Genomic DNA, 12,771 nt, shown 5'->3' with positions numbered 1-12,771 from the left:
CGCAGCTTCCCAGTCAGACTTTTGGGGTGCTCGGTTTGTTGCCTACCCTACACCATTGTGTTGTTGTGTCTCGGGACCGCTGCCAGAGGATTCCCCTCCAGAACGGGACACAATATTCCAGCTGAGGTTTCACCAGGGACCGGGACAGAGACATTATCACCTTGGATGGGCACCGACCAGGAGAGAAGAGGCCTCAGGGTGATCGCTTCAGATGATCTCAAGGGAGCAAAACTGTGCTAAGTGGCCATAGCTAGAGGGATGCTCGGGCGCACAGGGAGGACCCTAACCAGCAGGAGAGAGAGAGAGGAATGTGATCGAGACCGTTAAATGCTTCAAAGATATAAATCGGACAGAAGAAGCAAACCATCTCTAGAACACAAAGGCCATGGTGCAGGGCTCAGGGGCGTAGACTAGGGAACAACATCAGACGTTTTTTTTCCGCAAAAAGGGTGGGAGATGCCTCAGCTGAAATCCAGGAGGAAGTGGTGAAGATAAAAGGAGGAATGAAGTTGAAAACCAGCAGTGGAGAAGCTCAGAGCGTCCTTGGCGTAATGACCTGCACAGGGCAGTGGCTGCAGCCCAGAAGGGATGGTGCAAGGTTTTCATTTCATCATTCTCCCAGACGCGTGCTCAGGGCGAGCTACGATTTAGAGAGACCCCCATGAAGCAGGTGGAAAGCACGAGTGGTAAACCCCCCCCAGGCGGCTCGAATTGCACCCACATTAACGGGGCAAACGTCGGACCTTTATAGCCGGATAAGTAAGGAGTTATTTATTTTTATTTATTTATTATTTTTATATACCGACATTCGATCTCAATTGAGATCTCACACCGGTTTACATTCAGGTACTGTAGGTATTTCTCTATCCCCAGAGGGCTTACAATCTAAGTTTTTGTACCTGAGGCAATGGAGGGTAAAGTGACTTGCCCAAGGTCACAAGGAGCGACAGCAGGACTCGAACCCTGGTCTCCTGGTTCATAGTCCACTGCTCTAACCACGAGGCTATTCCTCCTCCCCTGGCTTAAGTGGTGGGCGGGACGTGAGTGTTTTGGGGAGGGGCAACTTATCCAGCCAACACAGGGGCCTGATGCACCACGGAGCGTTCAGACGAGCGCACTGTTTAACCCGTGGCTGGACGCGCGTCCACAGTCCCTTATGCTATAAGGGGATTAGCGCGTCCAGCCTCCCCGCAAAACTAATAGCGCTCGTCACAATGCAAATGCATGTTAATGAGGCTATTAGTTATTCGCCCCCAAATGCTTAAAAAAAAATGTGCGCCCGACCCGCGTGTGTTTACGCTCGGAAATCGAACGCCTCGTTTCTGAGCGCCCCGAAAGGTCGTACAGAAAAGCAGAAAATCCGGCTTTTCTGTACATCCTCCGACTTAATATCGTGGCGATAGCACAAGTCGGAGGAACCAAAAGTTTAAACGGTTAAAAAAATAAATAAATAAAAGAGTGCTGGCGGTCAGGTCCGGGAAACGGATGCTCGGTTAACAAGCGTCCGTTTCCCTGACCCGCGGGCAGCCGACCTCTCCTGGGTGCCCGCTGCCGAGGAGACGCCAGGGGCAGGTGACACCCCCCCCCTCATTTACATATTGCATCGCGCACCCCAGGAGGAGGTGCCTCGGCACTGAGCGCCCGCTTTCCTCGTAGCTGGCTCAGTCCGGTTCAGTCAACGAGATAAGTTATCCAGATAAAACGCATCCCGCTAACCAGCGACGTATTCGGGGAGATTCAGCAGTACAGCTGTGCTGATGAATATCCCCGATAAGTTAGGCGTTTTCCTGTTGAATATCTACCTCCATTGCTTTTATGCTGCAGGCAGACGCACATTATTTATCCCTGCAAATACTTTGAAAATTGCATCCAAGACACGGAAGGGGCCCTGTTGATGGATTAAGCATTGGTCCTATCAGAATCAAATCTGAAGATGACGACAAGACTGGAAGTGAGGTAAACCTCAGTCGATTTTCAGAACGGCGTGTTTGTGAGGCGCCAACTAAACAAAGGAGAGAAGGTGACGGGGCCGAATGGGAGACGTCCAAGGGTATTGAGGGAATTTGGAGAAATCCTGGCAGCTCCGTTGGTGACCTTTTCAATGCTTCCTTAGAGTCGGGAGTAGTTCCTGAGGACTGGAAAAGAGCAGATGTGGTTCCTATTCATAAAAGCGGAAGTAAGGAGGAGGCTGGGAGCTACAGGCCCGTCAGTCTGACCTCCGTGATGAGCAAACTAATGGAATCGCTGGTAAAACAGAGGAGAGCGCAGCTTCTGAGATCCGATGGATCGCAGGATCCGAGGCAGCAGGGTTTTACCTGAGCTAAACCTTGTCAGACGTATCGGATCGGTTTCTGTGATTGGGTGAGCAGAGGGTTGCATCAGGAAAGAGTTGGATCAGGAGACGTAGGGCACTGGGATGTCAGCGAGGCCTCTGCCCCGGTTCTGCACAGAAGATTTATAAATAAATTGTGCGCCCTTGGTGTGGATCCCAGAGAGACTGTGACTGGGTTAAAAAGTGGCTGCACGGGAGGTGACAAAGGGGAGTGGTAAATGGAGGTTTCTCAGAGGGGAGGGTGTTGTTACCAGCGCTGCACCTCAGGCATCGGACCTTGTACCGGTCCTTTTCTACATTTTAGTGAGCGACATAATGGAAGGGTTGTCGGGAAAGGTTTATCTCTTTTCCAATGATACCAAAATCTGTACAGGGTGGAAGACATGAGGAGGGATCTAGCGAACCTCGAGGAATGGTCTAAGGTCTGGCAGCTAAGATTTGATGCTAACAAATGCAGAGCAATGCATTCAGGACGCAGAAACCCAGGGGAGAGGTTCAGTATTGAAGGTGAAATTCTTCTAAGCACACAGGAAGAGCAGGATCTGGGGGTGATCTTATCTGATGATCTTAAGGTGGCCAAACAGGTGAATTAAGCGACGGTAAAAGCCAGAAAGATGCCTGGGTGCATAGGGAGAGGACTGGTCAGCAGAGAAAGGGAGGTGACACTGCCCCTGTACAGGTCCCTGGTGAGACCTCACTGGGAATACTGAGTACAATCCTGGAGACCCCACCTTCAAAAGGAGATAAACAGGATGGAGTCGCTCCAGAGGGAGGCTGCTGACATGGTCAGTGGTCTTCATCCTAAAGCATATGGGGGGAGAGACTTAAATATCTAAACAAGGATACCCTGGAGGAAAGGGGAGATAGGGGAGATATGATACAGACATCCAGATATCTCAGAGGTTTCCATGCACAGGAGGGGAATCGTTTCAATGGAAAGGAGGCTCTAGATCGAGGGGTTAGGAGATTAGGGTGAAAGGGGGCAGACTCAGAAATAATCTTAGGAAATATTTCTTTACAGAGAGGGGGTGGATGCATGGAACGGCCTCCTAATGTTGGGTTGCATTTGGGATTTATAGGCGCATCTACCCTGAGATGCAGTGTGTGTGTGGGGGAGGGGAATTTCATGGGTCACTGTGATTCCTGTTATGTCCTGCAAACTGTTATCTTCCCCAATGAGAGCTACTTTCCCTTACAAATTACAGTCCAGTCTCTGATACCTGTACACTTCCCTTTGTGTCAGGCAGCCAGGGCTGTAAGGGTTGCCCGGAGAAAGCTGAAACATGGTGGTGATGATTAGGAGTGGTTAATATGTAGTGTTATCGGTTAAGGAGCCAATGCTCTGATCTAGGATTGGTCCCTCAAAAAATGGCCTGGAGAAAGCTGGCTGGGAAGTCATAAAAAAAAATAAATAATAATAATAACATAATTTATCCCTCATAACACGGCTTTAGAAAACACTACAGCACTGAGACATTGCTAATCTCTCTCACAGATAATGTACTACGAGGATTTGATAGTGGTAAACAACACATAATGATTCTATTGGATTTATCAGCAGCATTCGACACAGTAAACCACTCCATACTTATAAATAGGCTTGAAGAAATAGGTCTGCAAAACAAAACACTGGACTGGTTCAGATCCTACCTTAACAATAGATTTTTTTCAAGTACAGATAAAAAACACAACATCAGATAAAATAAAACTAAAGACAGTGCAGAGCCCTGAGGCACTCCTATCAGCAACACTGTTTAACATCTATTTGTTACCCATATGCCACCTCCTTGCAGGACTCGGTATAACACATTACATCTACGCAGATGACATTCAACTAATCTTGCCCATAGACGAAACAATTGAAAAAACACTAAACTTAGCAATGATGTACCTAGACATAATTAGGCAATTACTAAACAAAATGGAGCTAGTGATAAATATTGAAAAAACTGAATTTATACACCTAGAATGAAAAAACATTTATGTATGAACTTTTTTTTAATTTATGAACTTTTAATATACCGACATTCGTAGAACACATCACACCGGTTTACAATTAACTCAAAGAAAGGAAAATTACATTTAACGGGGGTGGGGTGAGGGGAGCAGGCAAGAAAAGGGAGAAAAGAAGGGCTGGGAACGAGAGGGACTAAGAGTAGAATACTGAAACGAAGTAAAGAGGAGAAAGTGGAGAGGAACCAAAATAGCTATAGAAACTTACTATATTTACATCATTGGGAGAGTACATAAAGTAACTGGGCTAGCTATGTACATAAATATATTGTAAGGCGAGTTCTGCGAGGCAGGGTGGGCCTTGTCTAGGTTTGGTTAGTATCTGGGTAGGCCTGTTTGAAAAGCCATGTCTTGATGCCTTTTTAAACGTTGCGTAAGGATGGTTCTAGACGGAGATCAGTAGGAAGGGAGTTCCAGAGGGAGGGGCCAGCAATGGAGAAGGCTCTTTCTCTAGTGAGGGTAAGGTGTGCAGTTTTGAGGGTTGGGGTGTGAAGGGTGCCTGCAAGGGAGGTTCTGGTGGGGCGGTTAGAGGATCGGAAACGTGGCGGTTCTTCGAGCCAGGGAGGGTTGTCTTTGTAAAGCGTGTTGTGTAGGATGGTGAGAGTTTTGTATTGAACGCGGAAAGGGATGGGAAGCCAGTGCAGATCCTTTAGAATGGGGGTGATGTGGTCCCTTTTGCGGGTGTTGGTTATGATTCTCGCCATTGAGCTCTGCAGTATTTGCAAGGGTTTAATAGTTGATGATGGGAGGCCTAAAAGAAGGGAATCGCAGTAATCCAGTTTAGATAGAATGGTCGTTTGCAGACATGCAAAATCCTATCAAACTCAAAAATGGTCAGGAAGTGGATATAGCCGAGAGAGCTCGAAACCTAGGAGTGATAATTGACACAGAAATTAGCTTTAAACACCACATATCACTGAAAGTCAGAGAAGGCTACGCCAAACTCATGATCCTCAGGAGGCTGAAACCGTTATTAACCCAGAAACATTTCAGGACAGTCCTCCAAACACTTACCTTCTCAAGTACTGACTACTGTAACACACTATTGCTGGGATTACCGTACTCCACAATAAGACCTCTACAAGTCCTTCAAAACTCTGCCGCCAGAATACTCACCGGCAAAAGCAAAAGAGACCACATTACTCAAACACTGGCCGAACTACACTGGCTACCAATAGAACAGAGAGTGCAATTTAAAACAGCATAATTCACAAACTAATCAATGAAGATAAAGCTGACTGGTTAAACACAGCGCTATGCTTACACGTACCACAAAGAAATCTGAGATCAGCCAGTAAAGCGCTACTAACAATCCCATCGGTAAAAACAGCGAAACTAACACAAGTTAGAGAGAGAGCACTATCCTTGGCCGGTCCAACATTATGGAACACATTACCACTAGAGACAAGATTACAGAGTGACCCAAAAGTTTTCAAAAAAAGTCTAAAAACCTGGCTATTCAGGAAAGCTTTTCATAATGAGAACAGAGAATGAAAAAACACAGAACAAGGTTAACTGGATGCGTGGTCCCACAACTTTTATTTTATACTCGATAATTAAGTTAGAGAACTCCAGCTTAAGCATAACCCTTGTATGATTACCATATTAATCATTTACATGGACTAGATCCATGCCACATTTCTTATACATTATTTTATATGAGCATGTACCGATATTGTAATGGTACTTTTTGTAAATTTCATTTGTAACCAAACCAAATATATGTGCCCATATGTAAACCGTTGTGATAGTGCATTACTAAACGACGGTATAGAAAAGATTTTAAATAAATAAATAAGGTGGAGCAGTGCAGGGCTGCAGACAGGATCCTAACCCAGCTCCGCACATCTTCCTGTGGACAGACTCATGCCGAACTTCCACTGTCTAATCCAAATCATAGCAGCCGATATTTAGTGCTACTTAGCCGGATGCCTTGGGTGATGACAATGGGTGGATCGAGGCAGGGATACAGATCTGCTTAAATTAACCGGAAAAGTGCCGATATTGAGACTTATCTGGTTAAGTTAATCGGATAAATTAGACTTGCCATAGAGTAGGTCTAACATATCTGGATGTAGCTTATCCGGCTAATTAGCGCTGAATAAAGGGATATTTTGCAGTATAACGTGCATAGACTTATCCAGCTAACTTACATAACTCTGACTGTTGGGCCCGTAGTGTTTACAAGCACTAATTGTGCTACCATGTTTATATAAAGCAGAGGTTTGTACTTTTTTGGATACTCACCTTCTTCCAGCCTGCCACTGCTCTCACCAAACAAAACAACAATATTCCTCTATCTCCCATGTCTCCAATCCCCACCATACCTTTTCTACTCTCAACTCCATCCTCAGACCACCACCCGCTAGCCCCTCTTCACTCTGCCTAGGCTATGGCTGACTTCTTTCATAACAAGACTCGGAATATTACTCTTGAATTCTCCATCTGGTCTCTCCCACCTCTCACCTTCCCTTAGCCCTGTCACCTCTTCTCCTTTGAAATCACAGAACACTGGCCATCTTCTCTCCTTCTCCAAACTAACTTCTTATTCCTCTGACCCCATTCCTACTCCCCTCCTCAGTTTTATCTCCCCTGCCACCTTCCTCCCCATCTGTCACATCCTCAGTCCATTGTTTTCCATGTCAGCTCTTCCTGCTGCCTTCAAACATGACACGGTCAAGCCACTTTCAAAAACCCTTCACTGGGATCCTTCCTGCCCTGCTAAATGTCATCCCATCTCACCCTCACCACCTTTTCGCATCTAAACTACTAGAACGTGCTGCATTGACTTTTATGTATCGCAAGTTGTTCTTGATAAAGGATTACCTCGTGTATTCGCTTACAATCACGTTCACTCCACAGCTCCTCATTATCTCTCCCACCTTATCTCCCTCCTCCCAAACTTCATTTAACTGGCAACCTGCTTCTATCTCTGTCATCACCAGGTCTCTGCTCCGTGCTTTCCATCTCGCTGCACTGAATGCCTGGAATAGTCATCCTGAGCTGGTGCATTATTCTCCTTCTCTTAGCATGTTCAAATCCCACCTAAAAACTCAACTTTATTAGGCCGATTTTAACACTTTAACCCCAGTTCTCACTGATCACTCCCTCTCTAATGTAACCGTTCTATGAAAACAAAAGAATTTTCTCTTCTATTTTGTCTGTGCCTCTCTTGACTAAATTGTGAGCTTCTTTGAGCAGGGATTATTTTTCATATGTGTCTGTACAGCACTGCATAAGTCTTGTAGCAGTGTATAAATAGCCATTAGTAGTAATGTTTTCCTTGCCTGTTTTTCTTGTCATGTGCAAGTTGAATTTGTTTTTTATACTGTTTCTTAATAAATGACTTAGTTTGTTAGCTCTGTGTCTGTGACTGACCAATGATCTACAGACGTGAGTTGCTGGGTGATCCCAGTAGTTTTCTTTGCATTCAGTTTGGAAGTGTCATTTCTTGGAGTCTTGTAACCCCTAGGTTTTGTGGGGGGGTTGCAGTATTCCTAGAAATCACCAGGGTGTGGCTCGTGAGACTAGGTACTTGATCAGAAGCGAGCATTATATTACATTCCATTTTCAATATGTATGCCACCCTCCTCCAAAAAAGCACCTGATCAAGTACCTCGTGAGACTAGGTACTTGATCAGAAGCGAGCATTATATTACATTCCATTTTCAATATGTATGCCACCCTCCTCCAAAAAAGCAACAAAATAACAGCAATATATGGAAATACACCATACTGAAATACAAAATACAATTATTTTTCTCCCCCCCAAGGGGCAAGTACAACTAAATCCAATACCATATCTACTCCTGTTAGGACAGAATTAAAAAAGCCTTTACATTGGGTAAAGAAATGAGCAGCGTGAGGTCTCCTCTCAAGAAAAAAGAAAACAGAAATGAAAAGCAACAGAGAGAGAGAGTTTCTTAGTCTCCGAAGCGAAGAAGGAAGCCAGGTAAGAAAAACTCTCCCCCGAAATTCAAAGAGGTAGAGAAAAGCAGAGGTCAGGAGCAGCTCTCAGCCCTTACTCCCTCCCAGGGAGGACCACGGCTCCCAGGGGCCGATGCCATAAGGTTCGCGTCAGCGCCCGCTTTCTTAACGCGCCCGCAAGGGGGGGCCGGCATGCAATATGTAAATTAGGGGGTCGCGCTAGGAGGGAGGCGCCAGGGTCGCTTGCGTGAGCTCAGCGCCTCCTTGCTGACGCGCCGCGGCTGCCGGTTGTGAAGACCAACGCCGGCAAACTCGGCTTCTGTTTTTGTAACCTGCCTGTCTGCCAGTAATGGAAACGGCCGCCGAGTTTACCGGCGTCGCCCTTCATAACTCGGCGGTGTGCTGAGTTATTTTTATTTATTTTTTTTTTTACTTTAAAAAAGAAGTACAGAAAAGCAGTTTTTTTCTGCTTTTCTGTATTTCTTTTACCTGCGCTCAGCTATTAACGCCTGCTCCAGGCAGGCGTTAATATCTGAGACGCACATTTATCTTTTTGCATTCGGAGTGAATGAGTAATAGGCTCATTCACATGAATTTGCATGTGATGAGCGCTATCTCATTCACTCCCCGTCAGCCGCGCGTTAAATAGGCGCTAATCCTCCTATTGCACTGGGGAGTGGATTAGCACCTGTTTACCCAGCGTCCGACTGCGGGTTATTTATTTATTTATTTATTTAAATGATTTATATACCGGAGGTTCCTGTATAGTATACATATCACCCCGGTTTACAAAGAACAGTAACTATCGCTAAAAAGTATAGCGGTTTACATAGAACATAGAACATAATAAAAGAAGTTTTTACATTGAACAAATCTAAGTAAGCAAAGTTTTTACATTGAATAAATTAATTGAAGCAAATAGTGTATGATATTTAACCATAAGAAGGGTTATACAGTGAGCTCGACTGAGCACACTGTATTGCATCGGCCCTCTAGATAGCACTGTAACAGTCACATACAGTAATCCTTCTCAGGAAGGACTACAGCTCCCAGAGTGCCCTGTAACAGTCACATAGAGTAACCCCTCCTAGGAAGGATTACACCTCCCAGAGTGCACTGTAACAGTCACATACAGTATCTCCTCCTAGGAAGGACTACAGCTCCCAGAGTGCCCTGTAACAGTCACATACAGTAATCCCTCCTAGGAACGATCACAGCTCCCAGAGTGCCCTGTAACAGTCACATACAGTAATCCCTCCTAGGAAGGACTACAGCTCCCAGAGTGCACTGTGACAGTTACATACAGTAATCCCTCCTAGGAAGGACTACAGCTCCCAGAGTGCCCTGTAACAGTCACATACAGTAATCCCTCCTAGGAAGGATCACAGCTCCCAGAGTGCCCTGTAACAGTCACATACAGTAATCCCTCCTAGGAAGGATCACAGCTCCCAGAGTGCCCTGTAACAGTCACATACAGTAATCCCTCCTAGGAAGGATCACAGCTCCCAGAGTGCCCTGTAACAGTCACATACAGTAATCCCTCCTAGGAAGGACTACAGCTCCCAGAGTGCCCTGTAACAGTCACATACAGTAATCCTTCTCAGGAAGGAACCCAGCTCCCAGAGTGCCCTGTAACAGTCACATACAGTAATCCCTCCTAGGAAGGACTACAGCTCCCAGAGTGCCCTGTAACAGTCACATACAGTAATCCCTCCTAGGAAGGATCACAGCTCCCAGAGTGCCCTGTAACAGTCACATACAGTAATCCCTCCTAGGAAGGACTACAGCTCCCAGAGTGCCCTGTAACAGTCACATACAGTAATCCTTCTCAGGAAGGAACCCAGCTCCCAGAGTGCCCTGTAACAGTCACATACAGTAATCCTTCTCAGGAAGGAACCCAGCTCCCAGAGTGCCCTGTAACAGTTACATACAGTAATCCCTCCTAGGAAGGATCACAGCTCCCAGAGTGCCCTGTAACAGTCACATACAGTAATCCCTCCTAGGAAGGATCACAGCTCCCAGAGTGCCCTGTAACAGTCACATACAGTAATCCCTCCTAGGAAGGATCACAGCTCCCAGAGTGCACTGTAACAGTCACATACAGTAATCCATCCTAGGAAGGATCACAGCTCCCAGAGTGCCCTGTAACAGTCACATACAGTAATCCCTCCTAGGAAGGATCACAGCTCCCAGAGTGCACTGTGACAGTCACATACAGTAATCCCTCCTAGGAAGGATCACAGCTCCCAGAGTGTCCTGTAACAGTCACATACAGTAATCCCTCCTAGGAAGGATCACAGCTCCCAGAGTGCCCTGTAACAGTCACATACAGTAATCCCTCCTAGGAAGGACCACAGCTCCCAGAGTGCACTGTAACAGTCACATACAGTAATCCCTCCTAGGAAGGATCACAGCTCCCAGAGTGCCCTGTAACAGTCACATACAGTAATCCATCCTAGGAAGGATCACAGCTCCCAGAGTGCCCTGTAACAGTCACATACAGTAATCCCTCCTAGGAAGGATCACAGCTCCCAGAGTGTCCTGTAACAGTCACATACAGTAATCCCTCCTAGGAAGGATCACAGCTCCCAGAGTGCACTGTGACAGTTACATACAGTATCTCCTCCTAGGAAGGACTACAGCTCCCAGAGTGCCCTGTAACAGTCACATACAGTAATCCTTCTCAGGAAGGAACCCAGCTCCCAGAGTGCCCTGTAACAGTCACATACAGTAATCCTTCTCAGGAAGGAACCCAGCTCCCAGAGTGCCCTGTAACAGTTACATACAGTAATCCCTCCTAGGAAGGACCACAGCTCCCAGAGTGCACATAACAGTCACATACAGTAATCCCTCCTAGGAAGGATCACAGCTCCCAGAGTGCCCTGTAACAGTCACATACAGTAATCCCTCCTAGGAAGGATCACAGCTCCCAGAGTGCCCTGTAACAGTCACATACAGTAATCCCTCCTAGGAAGGATCACAGCTCCCAGAGTGCCAGGTAACAGTCACATACAGTAATCCCTCCTAGGAAGGAACCCAGCTCCCAGAGTGCCCTGTAACAGTCACATACAGTAATCCCTCCTAGGAAGGAACCCAGCTCCCAGAGTGCCCTGTAACAGTTACATACAGTAATCCCTCCTAGGAAGGATCACAGCTCCCAGAGTGCCCTGTAACAGTCACATACAGTAATCCCTCCTAGGAAGGATCACAGCTCCCAGAGTGCCCTGTAACAGTTACATACAGTATCTCCTCCTAGGAAGGACTACAGCTCCCAGAGTGCCCTGTAACAGTCACATACAGTAATCCCTCCTAGGAAGAACTACAGCTCCCAGAGTGCCCTGTAACAGTCACATACAGTAATCCCTCCTAGGAAGAACTACAGCTCCCAGAGTGCCCTGTAACACTCACATACAGTAATCCCTCCTAGGAAGAACTACAGCTCCCAGAGTGCCCTGTAACACTCACATAAGGTAATCCCTACTAGGAAGAACTACAGCTCCCAGAGTGCCCTGTAACAGTCACATACAGTAATCCTTCCTAGGAAGGATCACAGCTCCCAGAGTGCCCTGTAAACAGTCACATACAGTAATCCCTCCTAGGAAGGACTACAGCTCCCAGAGTGCACTGTAACAGTCACATACAGTAATCCTTCTCAGGAAGGAACCCAGCTCCCAGAGTGCCCTGTAACAGTCACATACAGTAATCCCTCCTAGGAAGAACTACAGCTCCCAGAGTGCCCTGTAACAGTTACATACAGTAATCCCTCCTAGGAAGAACTACAGCTCCCAGAGTGCCCTGTAACAGTTACATACAGTAATCCCTCCTAGGAAGAACTACAGCTCCCAGAGTGCCCTGTAACAGTTACATACAGTAATCCTTCCTAGGAAGGACTACAGCTCCCAGAGTGCACTGTGAGTTGACGGATTTTATTTCTATAAATCAGATAATGTCTGAATCTGAGCTCCCGGTCCCAATATTCCTGAGAGCGCAGTCCCAGCTGATCCTGAATCCTGCAGCCTTGTGAGCAGCCTCAGCTCCTGCTGTCAGTGCCGGGCGGGGACGGGAGAGGGCAGCAGTCAGAGATGGCTTTCCGTAGTCTTCCTCCCTCCCTTTCTCTCATTCTTTTACACTCTTTTCCCCTCCTCCTTCCTCCCTCCCTCCCTTCTGCTTCCCTTTGTAGCCATCAGGAGAGAAGCTGAGTGCCCTGATCCAGCACAGCCCAACCCTGCCCCCACCCCAGGGACGGTGCAGGGAGGGAGCCGGGGCTGGAAATCCTGCTCTGGAGAAGGGGCAGGAGAATGGCTGCAGGGCTTTCTGCTCAGCAGGTAGGAGACTGGCAGGAGGGGGGCAGGGGATGCAGCCTGGGACTGATCCCATCCCCCACCCCAGGGACCGTGCAGGGAGGGAGCCGGGGCTGGAAATCCTGCTCTGGAGAAGGGGCAGGAGAATGGCTGCAGGGCTTTCTGCTCAGCAGGTAGGAGGGGGGCAAGGGATGCAGC

At 47.0% G+C, this 12,771-nt stretch overlaps 1 protein-coding gene across 1 annotated transcript in view; it reads left to right on the top strand.

Annotated features, from left to right (window-relative positions):
- Positions 1–12,412: 12,412 nt before the first annotated feature.
- Positions 12,413–12,771, top strand: part of LOC115083449 (oocyte zinc finger protein XlCOF20-like) — a 29,013-nt gene continuing 28,654 nt past the window's right edge. The window contains exon 1 of the mRNA XM_029587268.1: positions 12,413–12,597. Coding sequence (XP_029443128.1) covers positions 12,571–12,597 — 27 coding nt within the window. The 5' untranslated portion in view covers positions 12,413–12,570. The remainder of the gene's footprint in view (positions 12,598–12,771) is intronic.

Source organism: Rhinatrema bivittatum, chromosome 2 (genome assembly GCF_901001135.1).
Source record: "Rhinatrema bivittatum chromosome 2, aRhiBiv1.1, whole genome shotgun sequence".
NCBI classification, from domain to species: domain Eukaryota; kingdom Metazoa; phylum Chordata; class Amphibia; order Gymnophiona; family Rhinatrematidae; genus Rhinatrema; species Rhinatrema bivittatum.
The sequence above is the reverse complement of the archived record's forward strand: the minus strand, read 5'-3'. Positions and strand labels throughout refer to the sequence as shown.